The sequence below is a fragment of the Hippoglossus stenolepis genome, chromosome 12 (genome assembly GCF_022539355.2).
Source record: "Hippoglossus stenolepis isolate QCI-W04-F060 chromosome 12, HSTE1.2, whole genome shotgun sequence".
Taxonomy (NCBI): domain Eukaryota; kingdom Metazoa; phylum Chordata; class Actinopteri; order Pleuronectiformes; family Pleuronectidae; genus Hippoglossus; species Hippoglossus stenolepis.
In genome coordinates this window covers 17,208,427-17,219,919 of record NC_061494.1, presented here as the reverse complement: position 1 = coordinate 17,219,919, position 11,493 = coordinate 17,208,427, and the positions used below count along the sequence as shown (strand labels likewise).

Below are 11,493 nucleotides of genomic sequence, written 5' to 3'. Positions count from 1 at the left end.
CTCCATTGGGAAACAAATGTTTTATTTCAGCAAATCATAAAACCATAACAAAACAAAAATAAACTCTTTAGTTACAATATACAATGTATGAGTCATGAGAATCGTGGTTCCTCTACCTACTCTATACTTAAAAACACTGTACAGAACTCAGCTGTAAGATTTAAAGGAAAAACAAATTAACAGGCTGCTTGAAAACAACTCGGCTTGAAGGAACAAGTTTTCATAAATACTGAGACAGTGAGAGGTGAGAGGTTCAGGTGGGGAAAGAAAATGACAACCCTGCTGAACATGAGCAGAAACAAGGGTATGACCTGTGTGGTAAAGTAGATCATAAGGAAATGTGTCTGGTTTTGTTTGACGTTTTTCATGTCCGATGCTTTTGTTGCTTTTCAGTACCAGGCGACTTTAAAGTGTGGGATTTGTGATCTTGCCCAGCATGAGGATGGCGTTAGAATCTCCCTCTATGACAGAAAAGAAGAACGGGCGGTTGATGGTGAGTTTCAAAGGGACGCCCGCTTCTTCTATCTTGTCCTGAGGTTCTGCTCCTTCCTCCGACATCTCAAACAGAACCTTGTTCACCACCTGAGGAGAGACAGGCGTGTTAGCGATGCACGCATGCACAGCCAGTGGTTTTTATTATTACATAACAGGCTAAACACTTGTGTAGTTCACCTTATTTACTGTGAAGGGTTTGGTGTTGCTGAGTTGACTGAACTCGGCCTGGGAGCCGAAGAGTTTGGCCTCGATTTCTGGAGACATGTTGGCCAGCAGTTCATGAAGGTCATTCTCAGACGACAGGGAGAACTTTGGCAGCGACAGCTCCAACAGACTGGGTGCATGAGAGGGGGAGTAAAAAGGATTTTATTTAGACTAAACAGACAAATATATCAAAATTGGACATGGGGATATTTGAGCAAAAATGGAAATGTACCTGACCTCTTCTCTCCTAAATAATCCTCTTTAACCCTACGTGGATATGATAACCCAGTATTGACTGAATGAGACACTGATAGACAGAAACTAAGGTCCAGGGGCGTTTTTTCTACAGTAAGGGAAAAACTAATAAACTGCTGTTTTTTAATATGGAAAAATGAAAAAAGTATGAAAGTACTTTTCTTCTGGGCATGATAAGCTTTATACACTTTTTCTATTTATACATTTGTTTTATGATGTGTTTATTTTCTCCTTTGTTTATTATTTGCAAACTTATTGCTTTGTTTTTTGTAACAAATCCTTTGTGGAAAAAAAAATGTGTGGACCACAAATAAATTAAACTCAAACTTGCTCCGCTACGTATATATCAAAAAATATTTGTACTTTCGACTCCACTACAGATTTGCAATGTACTCATTGTATAATCTTTTTTAAGTAATCAATAACGAGACGGGAATTGGTCCATTGAACCAATCAGAGCAGCCAGGTAACATTAGACCCCACCTCCTGCAGCAGCAACACTAGGGATGAAACTAGTGATGAAAAAATGGATTCAACCAATGATGTAGTAGAGCGCTGTATTCGGGAATAGGCCTAACTCTGCAAGTACTTTTATTTTATAGTTGAAGTATATGTTAAATGAAGTACTTTCTTACAATGTTTGAGTACTTCCTCCACTACAGGTTAATAATGTAACATGAAGTTTCACAATTAAACAAAAAATCCTTCAGATTTCTAGTCAAAAGTTGAACGTGGTCTTGATATAGTGTTTTTAAAACGAGCATCACTCACCCCTCCTGGAGACTGTGGTGCCAGCCGGACATGACCTCTGTGCGCAGCTTGGACTCGATGTCTTGGAGGTTGATCCCTTCGTGTGGCAGGACCAGCAGCATGTATGAGCGTTTGCTCAGAGACAACTTCACAACAGTGCACCGCCGCATCTACATCGTCACAGAACAAACATTTGAGATGAGTGAAGTCCTTAAAATTCCAGCTCGTCCTCTCGTCACATTTTACAGCTGCAGATGTGTGGTAAACAGTAAAACAACACAGTGCTCCTCATCTAGGTTTTACCTTATCATTCAGGTAGTAGAACTGACCCGTGTGGGTCATCAGCGGAGCCATCACTGTTGTCGTTTCATCCACATGAAACTCCTGCAAGGTGGTCCTCTCCGGCTGGAAGGCTGTCCTCCAGCTGCCTGAACCCACACAACCAGAGAACACAGTCAGGCACAGCAGGGGGGTGCAGGAGGAGACACTGATAGAGTTTCAGTATTGTTATCTGGGTCGATGCACAAAATAATCAGATACTTTTAGTCTGCATTAAAAACTCTATATTCTGAATTAAGTTGGTTTCATATCATCTCCCCCGGGAATAAAATGTCTTAATGTGCGATATCTTTACTCCATCTACTCAAAATCAACTCAGCAGAGACACAGACCTTGAAAGTTGAAGGAGGTAACGAACAGAAGGTCGCTGCTGGAGTTCAGCTCTTTAAAGACGCTCTTCACCTTCCCGCCCGACGTCTTCTCCACAAACTCGTTCACCAGTTGCTTGTCCTCCTGAGGTTTGGAGAAGTCCAGGCTGCGGATGAACGACGTGTCCGAGAAGTCCTGCGTTCCCTGAACAAAGTCCTCGGACAGCTGGACGTCCGGACGAGTGAAGGCCCAGACCTGCGTAGTGATTTCATCCTTGGGTCCATCGTCCACCAGAGAGTTGATGCTCTGCAGGGTCTTGAGAACCTTGTGTCCGTCCACCAAGGACACGCAGTCTTCTCGGTCAGTGCCGCTGTTCAGGCCCAGAAGAAGCTGCAAAGATAGAAGAGGAGTAAGAAAGGTTGGCTTCTTTTCAGTTAAAGCTGAAGACCTGATGGTCAGTCATCAGTCATCAGTCATTACTTCACTCAAAAAAGGAAAACGTCAGCAGGGTCTGCTTTTCCTAAAACCCTCTGGCACACCGTCTATAGTGAGAGAAATTACCTGGAAAAAGCTTGCTGTCTTCTTGGAAGCTCCCAGGTAGAAAGTGACGAGCGATCCGTAGGCGTTGAGGGGAGAGAGCAGGGTGTTGGTGCTTTGCTCTTTGCTGCTGAGAGCCTGGTACATCCTCAGGCCCAGAACGTTTAGCAGCTCCGCCAGAACCGCTGTCCTCTCCGTGATGTTCTGCCTCTGTGCTTCCAGCTCCGACTGGTCCCTGCTGTCTGGTGTCAGGACCTCGGTATCCAGGGGGGTCACGGGAACGGTCTCCAGGGGCTTGGACGGCTTGGTCTGCAGGGACACGCAGATGACGTTGTCGGCAGCAAAGAGTTGGAAGGGGTGAATGTAGACGCGGTTGGCCTGAGTCGCTGTCAGGCAGCAGCAAAGCAGGAGGAGAAGAGGGGATCTCTGCATTTTAGCTTCTGTTGGTCGTCACCTTGAAACGATTCCTTCTGCGGAGGGAGACAGATGTTTTTAGTTTAAGATACAAACTTGAACTGCCTCTTGTTGGTGAGTATGGGGCGGTCTGTGAACGCTGAATGACCATAATGATGTCAAAAATCTGGCTGAAAGTGGTTTCCCGTCTGTGATAGGATTGGCTGACAGGAACACTGGGCATAGAGCGGGGTGTCAGTGATCGATGGATCGCTTTTTGTGTGGCGGCTCTCCTGCTGGTCAGTGAATGAGAGCAGGCAACAGAGGTCGCATAGATAATGAAGACCCGTCTGTGTGTGTGTGTGTGAGCACAAGTTTGTGTTTGCTGAGACAAAAAAGATGGACGCTTCAGCCGCCCGTAAAATGAAGACAAAATATGCACAAGTACAAATTTATACTCTCAAATCGTCAAAGACAAAACTGCAGATCGGAAAATATATCAAACAATATTTATGTTGTAACAAATATCTCGGATTAACAGATAAATATAAGTTGTAAACAAAACTAAGGAATATAAATAAAATATAAACAAGTTTATTGACAAGTTCAATAAGATATTTCACATTTTCTCAACGTTGTTGAGACAATGCAAAGTAAACACAGTTGGTCATCATAGCTGAAATGACAACTTTCTCTTCCTTAGGAAAACTCTGTATCAGACTAAATGTCTCTGAACAAGAGGAACTTGTGTATTTGTTCTTATGCAAAAATAGGACTTTATCCTCTGAGTTGGAAATGTGGAAATGTGGACTGATGGACTGGAGGTTAGCAAACACTCGACTTCTCCTCTGTTTGGACGTGCACCGCAGGACATGGCCTTGGTTTCTGATCAATAACACCGGTGAACTCAAACGTTCTCATACGCAACCTGTGTAACAACCGACTCCACACACGTCAAAGTGGCTGATTCCTGATGTTTCTTGTCAGTCTCCTGATTTTTTGGACAAAACTTTTGACATAATCAGCTGCACAATAACCTTCGAGTAGCAACTACACAAAGTAAAGTAAAAAATACCTCAAATTAAAACAAAAACTTTTGCTAAAGAGACAGTTTTAGACACAATCTTTGGCTTTGAAGAATATAACGAGACATTATTTGAACTTCATGTTTACCTTCACTGTGGTGCACAATCAAAAGTCAATCACTGAGCTGCCGTTGGCTCTTACCGTGTGTGTCTTCTGCTGCTGAGTGAGGTCCTGACTCCCCTGCTCCCTCACTTTAACCCAGCCAGCCTCCCACGGTGCCCCCACTCTGGTTACTGATTAACCAAAGCAGCATTGAGTCATGGCCCGCTTTGTACTGACGAGCTGCTGCTATAGGTCTCTGATGGAGAGAGAGAGAGAGAGAGAGAGAGAGAGAGAGAGAGAGAGAGAGAGAGAGAGAGAGAGAGAGAGACCACCCAATGTCCCTCTAACTGTTGACTTTAGGAGGATGATGCAAGCACACCCTGGAGGGGGGTGAAAAAAGGGGAGCACGGCCTCCACAAAGGAGGAGCAGCAGCAGAGGCACAGCCAGGCTTGTTTGTGTTTGCAGGCTGTTCAGTGACTCACTGAAATGACGGCACATTGTGGAGATGTTTATTTGTGTTCTTGATTACTTACGCATGTTCTTTGTTAACTTGCCTAATGGGGTCAAACGACCGCTGAGGGGAAAAGGAAAAGTCCCAAACCTGAGTCACTTCAACCTGTATCAGAAAAACAATAAAAAAGAAGAGAGAGGGAATAATGACCTAGTACTTACACTTTCATATACACTAGTATTTTTGTTCTTCCATTATCTTATTACTCATGTTATCCTGTCTTCATTTCTATAAACATTTAACTTTTTGATAGAATCTAAATATATAAGAATCACTACTATACAATAGTAGCACTGTTCTCAGATAACATCCGGATGTGGGGCACTTCCGGCAGTGATGCAGCACCTCTGGTCTCCTTGTGGCCTGGACAGAAAACAGATGTGAGCCTAAAGTTGTCCACCTGTGAAATAGCAAATGTGGCCCAAATATGGGTCTAAAGTGGCCCATATGGTAAATGGCGAATATGGTCCAAACAGCACAAAGCCAACTCGGGCCAGCCTTTGACGCGTTGTATTACCTGTGACCCAGAACAGGAAACACCTTGCATAGAGTACGGCATGTTTCACAAAGTGCCATCAATCCAGCCAGATGTGGGCCGGATGACAGTGTGGGCCAATTCTGGGCTTTTTTTGCTATGTGTGTTGCCTCACAGCAAGAAGGTTGCCAGTTGAAATCCCGGGTTCGGCCGGGGGTCTTTCTGCGTAGAGTTTGCATGTTCTTCCCGTGTCTGTGTGTGTTCACTGTGGTTACCCCGGCTTCCTACCACTGTGCAAACACATTGGTTGATTGGAGTGAAGTTAACTGGACACTCTAAATTGAGTGTTGGTGTGAATATGAGTATATGAATGGTTGTTTGACTTTGTGCGTTGGTCCTGTGTTTACTCCACCTCAGCTGCCCCTGTGACCCTCACAGAATAAGCTGTATAGATAATGGATGGACTACTTAGAATAATGTTCATTAAATCTTGTTTACTGTAGAATCGTATTTGGCTGACTCGTATTTTAAAATCTTTGAGTGAGAATAACTAAAGTATCAGAGAAATGTATTTGTATCCTGACTTCATCTTTCTGTCATGCTGCTATCAATCTTTTAAAACGACTAAACGTAGAGGCACAACGTGTCCTGGGAAAAGTTCAAACAACCTCCAGTATGAACTCTATTTGCTAATTCTTGACATCCGTGAACTTATTGGATAAATCCTACACACACACACCTGAATCAACAGGGCACATTTTCTCATGAGCAAGGGAAACGTCATGTGAAGAGTTTTACAGCTTTGATTTTATCTTTTATTCACATTGTTCATTAATGATAGCTGATAACAGGGAAGTCTTTATGTGACGCTAACAGTAAGAGGGATTGTGTTACCAATGTACAGATATGAAATGTAAAATAACTAACATTCTGAATTTATGTGAATTTATGTATGTTTTATATTGGTAAAATGTGAAATATCTACAGAGGTACTAAACATCAACAAAGCTTTTTAACAAATATGTCATTAAGTGCATCTTATACTTGAACAGTATAATTTAAAATCCCAGAAGACAGGAATAGTGTAAAATGACTAAATGTTTTTAAAAGACTATAGTATTCAACTTTATATCTAATTTAAAGTTGAATAGTTACATTTATATACACTAAAGTCCAACTTATAAAACATTTACACTAAGCAAACTAGTACTATAAAGAGACTGAAAACTACTGCAGAGAGACGGAAAACTACTGCAGAGAGACGGAAAACTACAACAAAAAGATGGAAAACTACTACAGAGAGAGACGGAAAACTACAACAAAAAGATGGAAAACTACTACAGACAGATAGAAAACTACAACAAAGAGATAGATTGTTACCACTAAGAGACAGAAAATTACCACTAATAGACAGAAAACTGCCATTTAGAGATGAAAAACTACTACAGACTACAATGAGACAGAAAACTACCACTAAGAGACAGAAAACTACCACTAAGAGATAGAAAACTACCACTAAGAGACAGAAAACTACCACTAAGAGACAGGAAACTACCACAGAGAGATGAAAAACTACTACAGAGAGGCACAAAATGACCACATAGAAATTCAAAAGTCTGTGAAAAAAAGGGATATTGTCAATGTCAATGTCAATTTTATTTATATAGCACATTTAAAACAACTTGGTTGACCAAAGTGCTTACAGGTGTAATGGTATACAACAAAAGGACAGTAAAACGTAATACATCATAGTGCAAGTAATACAAATAAAACTAAATTATTATTGTAAAATAATTAAAAGAATTGATATGATTCATGTTGTACTCATACATGATAACAGGACAGATATAAGATACTGTGTGTGAGGTCTTATTTGACATTTTACTGTGCATCATTATTATTATAGTATACACACATGTATATTACTTTGAAAATAAAAATGCAGACATGTTTGATGTTAATACTGCGTTATTGTGTCTGGATACATCAGTTATGTATAATAAAGTATAATAAAGAAGTGCAGCAGATTTCAGTTCCACATGTAAGATCATCACAAGAAAGTCTGAACAAATATCTTAAAACACACATCCTGCAGCTGGAGGTGAACGATCTTTGCACAACTATCTTTATGATGCTTCAGCATGTGTGTGTTTCTCATGAACGATTACACAGCAATTCATTTATTTCACATTCGGTGACGTCCGACCACACCACAGTTTGTGAGCGGGCTGCTGGGTATATAACTGTGTCAGCACCTGAAGCAGGTTAGGAAACGAACGAATTCACCATGTGGACTCTGCTGGTTCTTTGCACCGTGGTCACCGTACATGGAGCGCCAGGTATTGTGCACCAGCTTCTTACCCTTGTGTCTCTTTGGATTTGGATGATGTTTTTCTAATGTCCTCTCACAACACGTTTTGCATTTGTGTTTTGTACACTGACGGGATCAGTGGCTGTTGTTACCTGTGCTGTCGCTGACCTTTTATTTTGTATGTTTACTTGTATTCCATCAGGTGCTGGTCGCTACTACTACACAACTGTACCACATGACTATGGAACTTCATATGGTACAAAACTACCTCTTAAATCAATAGAATAATGTTGCTATTGTTGTTGAGTGTTAACCGTCTTATATACGTCCACAATACATTTCGCTGCCAGTTTCAATGAAAGCAGAGTTATTTACTATGCGTGTTGAAGCTTAAAAGATAATGTATCCTCTTGTGTCTCCGAGATCGCACGTGCCGTAACTACTGTGGCTGGGACTTCGGATACTGCTCCTGCACAAGCTCCTGTCAGTACTATGGCAACTGTTGCTCTGACTACAAGTGTAAGTGCCAAGTCCAACAAATCAACTGTGTTAACTGGCTCTGCAGCCGTCGCTTTCTGAATTGATCAAATCCCAGTGTGATGCTGTGCCAAGAGTGACAGATGATATTGTCTGTTTCCAGCTAATGGTGTATAACAATCAGTGGAAGAATTAGAAGTTAAGAAGTTATTGTGCAGTTCTTCTTCTTCATTTTTATTGTTCTTCTCAAACAGACCACTGCTCATCAACAAGTGCGAGCCAAACCACAGGTAGGATCCTCCGTGTGCACACATGAGTTAAATGTTGCTACATATATTTCATTGCAATGACAGTTGCACCATCTTATCCACTTTTAGCGCAACCCTGTGGAAGGCAACTGGTTGGCTCTGGGACGTTCTCCAGCCCGAACCATCCCAACTACTACCACGATGGGGCCAACTGCGTCTGGCAGATCAGAACCACACATGACCAACGAATTCTCCTGACATTCACCTACCTGCAGTGAGTAAAGAATAACTTGTGTAAATTGTGAAAAAAAACTAAAACAAAACATAGAATTAGGTTCTAAACATGCAAAGACTTTTTGAGTTTTGCTTCGGTTAATCATGTTTTTCTCAACAGATTGGAGAACTGCTGCTCATGTGACTATATTAAAATCTACGATGGGCCATCTGTTCATTCTCGATATCTGGGGCAAGTGTGCAACAACACTCTGAACTCGTTCTACTCCACGTCCAACTACATGACCGTGGCCTTCAGAAGTGATGGCTCCGTGGTTGGTCGAGGGTTCAAAGCCGACTTCGTAAGCTCTCTGCCAAGAAGTGCAGGTAAAACTGTGGCACATTTAATAGCCTGTGTAGGAAGTTATAGTCTGGATCTTATTTTATTTGTTGTAAACGAGTGGTGTGGGCTGACGTCATGTGTGAAGTCGTGTGAAGTCTGCTGTGGCTTGTAAACTGTCACAAGGGATTTCTCAGTTTGGGTGGAAGATGATAAGTTTATCACAGAACGCCTCTGCTTTAAACTGGGGGCATTTACCAAGCTGCCGTTGGTTGCATGCTGGGTAATATAGGATCTAGCAAACGGCTGATAATTGGTATATTTTGGCCTCTACTTCTTAAAATTTTACAATTTTCTCCTTTTAAATTGTCTCTTTTGATTCTTTCAGTTTTATGGAGGCGCATAACAATTTCTGCAGTGCACCTCAGTCCTTGAATCTGTGAAATGATGTATCCATTTCTTCTTCTGTCGGCCGCCATCACCATCATGATCACGATCCTTGAACAGATAATCCATCTGACACTTTAAATTTTCAGTTCTGTGAATGTCTTCGCAGTTCATCAGCTGGCTGTTAGAATTTTTCAGTCGCAGCCAAAGTGATGGGCCAAATAACCCCAGAGCCACACTCGGAGAAAAACATAAATACTGTTACACCTTCATCCTGACAGTAATTCAGGCTGTTGTTCCTTTGTCAGGTCGAGTGGAATGTTCCACAAGCAGCATGAACATTGTGCTGCAGAGGTCTTACCTGAATTCTCTCGGCTTCTATGGCCACAATCTGACCCTGGAAGACGGACGATGCAGACCCCAGGTTTCCAGCTACCAGGTGTCCTTCCGGTACCCCATCAACGGTTGTGGCAACACTCGAGAGGTAGACGATTCATCACCCTCTGGAAAACATTAGTAATAAACTGTTATAATTCTCCCACAAATGATATTTTCCACCATCTTCTACCCTGAACAGTTTACGGACGGCACAGCTACGTACAACAACATCGTCACTTCCTTCACCTCCGAGACAGGAGAGATCACTCGCCAGTCCTTCTTGCAGCTGAAGGTGGCCTGCAGAATGGAGAAGGAGTCAGTGTCCCAGATTATGTACCTTGTGGAGCACAATCACAACAGTAGCATTATAGGCTCAGGCAGATTCAACACCAGCATGAAATTCTACACGTCCTCGAGCTTCTACTACGAGGTGCGTTTGGGTAGTGAAGCAGTGACTGTTGGTACAGAAGATTCCAGTTGCTTCCACAAGCTGCTGATATTTTACTTTCACATTGGCAGGTGACTGAATTTCCATATGAAGTGGCGCTCAACCAATACATGTACGTCCAAGTGAGCCAGACAGTGTACGACAGCAGCCTGGTCCTCTTTCTTGACACCTGTGTGGCCTCGCCATCTCCCAATGATTTCCAGACCAGAGCTTACTACCTGGTCCATAACGGGTAAGAGTTCTACAAGTATAATCAGGCTGCTCCAACTCATGTGGGCACAGACTTTGAGTCTCACACACACTCAGCAACATCCATTCTAAAGCGGATCTTATCACTGGTCTGTCTGTCCACTTGTCCTTTTGAGGGTTGAGGTTGGATACAGACAAAAGAGCCATTCACTCACATTCACAGCAAAAAATTAAAATCTCCAATTAACCCAACCCCTGATTCCCAGTCTATTACATCATTTTTGTTGTAAATACATTATATAGTTTTTGGCACAACCATCTGGTGACCCCCAGAAATGATCCCTGGACCCCTGGTTGAGAATCACTGGATGAATCGAGGCTCCCTGTGCCTGAGGTTTTCTCACCCAATGGTCATCTCCCAACCAGATACTCAGCTTTCACTGAACTATCAAAATCAAAAGTAGTTAAATCTTCCTCTTATGCTACTTATGCATTGATTCATCAGTATTAAAGATCATCACCATCATGTCCCTGTTTCACTTTCAGGTGTCCTATGGACAACACCTACAGGGCTTATGTCAGCGGCACCCAGCACTACGCCCGTTTCTCATTTAAGGCCTTCCAGTTCCTGCGAGGCTCAGAATCAGTGTACATCCAGTGCAAGGTCCTGGTATGCCAGGCCCAGGACTACAATTCCCGCTGCCGCCGTGGCTGCATTGCGCGTACGTCCAGAGACCTGGGGTCAGAACATCACAGCCAAACTATGGTCCTGGGTCCCATCAAACTCCAAGGTCTGTAGCCATTTGTACTTGGTTTTCATATCAATGATGGATCAATTAAAAAAATCATATTAGCTGAGCTTAAAGAAAACTCATTGGGATCTCATGATGTTTCACGATTTCTCTTCACCAGACCCTGAGAGAAACGAAGAGGGAACTCAAAAGCAGGAGAAGGTTTAACCTCTCCAGCCTGTTCATTGTGACAGTAATATATATATTTTCTTTCTCTATCACAGTACCTGATTAAAAGCCTCATCAAAAGACAATCTGTGTTTGTATACTTTCTTATGTCATACTCTAAAACACATATATAACAGCTTATAACA

General features: G+C 42.3%; 2 protein-coding genes across 3 annotated transcripts; one reads left to right on the top strand and one right to left on the bottom strand.

Moving 5' to 3' along the window:
• Positions 1 to 5: 5 nt before the first annotated feature.
• Positions 6 to 4,656, bottom strand: agt (angiotensinogen). Of its 2 annotated transcripts, none has more exons than XM_035172419.2 (7): positions 4,510 to 4,656; positions 2,914 to 3,359; positions 2,376 to 2,742; positions 2,008 to 2,132; positions 1,726 to 1,874; positions 673 to 829; positions 6 to 582 (listed from the first exon to the last, which is right to left on the bottom strand). In XM_035172419.2, the coding sequence occupies exons 2-7, from the start codon at positions 3,319 to 3,321 to the stop codon at positions 406 to 408; spliced, it is 1,383 nt and encodes a 460-aa protein (XP_035028310.1). In that variant the 5' UTR covers positions 3,322 to 3,359; positions 4,510 to 4,656; the 3' UTR covers positions 6 to 405. The 2 variants fall into 2 exon arrangements, with proteins under 2 accessions (XP_035028310.1, XP_035028311.1); XM_035172420.2 differs by having other exon boundaries at positions 4,456 to 4,525.
• A 3,028-nt stretch (positions 4,657 to 7,684) lies between these two features.
• LOC118118907 (deleted in malignant brain tumors 1 protein) lies at positions 7,685 to 11,464 on the top strand. Its single transcript, XM_047342400.1, has 11 exons — positions 7,685 to 7,736; positions 7,911 to 7,964; positions 8,108 to 8,227; positions 8,440 to 8,475; positions 8,563 to 8,707; positions 8,828 to 9,033; positions 9,682 to 9,857; positions 9,951 to 10,181; positions 10,271 to 10,431; positions 10,935 to 11,179; positions 11,301 to 11,464. Exons 1-11 carry the CDS (start codon positions 7,685 to 7,687, stop codon positions 11,345 to 11,347), a joined length of 1,473 nt encoding a protein of 490 aa, XP_047198356.1. The 3' UTR covers positions 11,348 to 11,464.
• The last annotated feature ends 29 nt before the right edge of the window (positions 11,465 to 11,493 follow it).

Excerpts from the sequence above, each read along its gene's own strand:
- agt (XM_035172419.2), bottom strand. The coding sequence starts at position 3,321 with ATGCAGAGATCCCCTCTTCTCCTCCTGCTTTGCTGCTGCCTGACAGCG. Across the intron at positions 2,133-2,375 it reads TACCTCCTTCAACTTTCAAG|GCAGCTGGAGGACAGCCTTC; the intron begins GTCTGTGTCTCT and ends GTGTGGGTTCAG. Across the intron at positions 1,875-2,007 it reads TCTACTACCTGAATGATAAG|ATGCGGCGGTGCACTGTTGT; the intron begins GTAAAACCTAGA and ends GTGACGATGTAG.
- LOC118118907 (XM_047342400.1), top strand. The coding sequence starts at position 7,685 with ATGTGGACTCTGCTGGTTCTTTGCACCGTGGTCACCGTACATGGAGCG. Across the intron at positions 7,965-8,107 it reads TGACTATGGAACTTCATATG|AATGTATCCTCTTGTGTCTC; the intron begins GTACAAAACTAC and ends AGCTTAAAAGAT. Across the intron at positions 9,034-9,681 it reads CTCTCTGCCAAGAAGTGCAG|GTCGAGTGGAATGTTCCACA; the intron begins GTAAAACTGTGG and ends TTCCTTTGTCAG.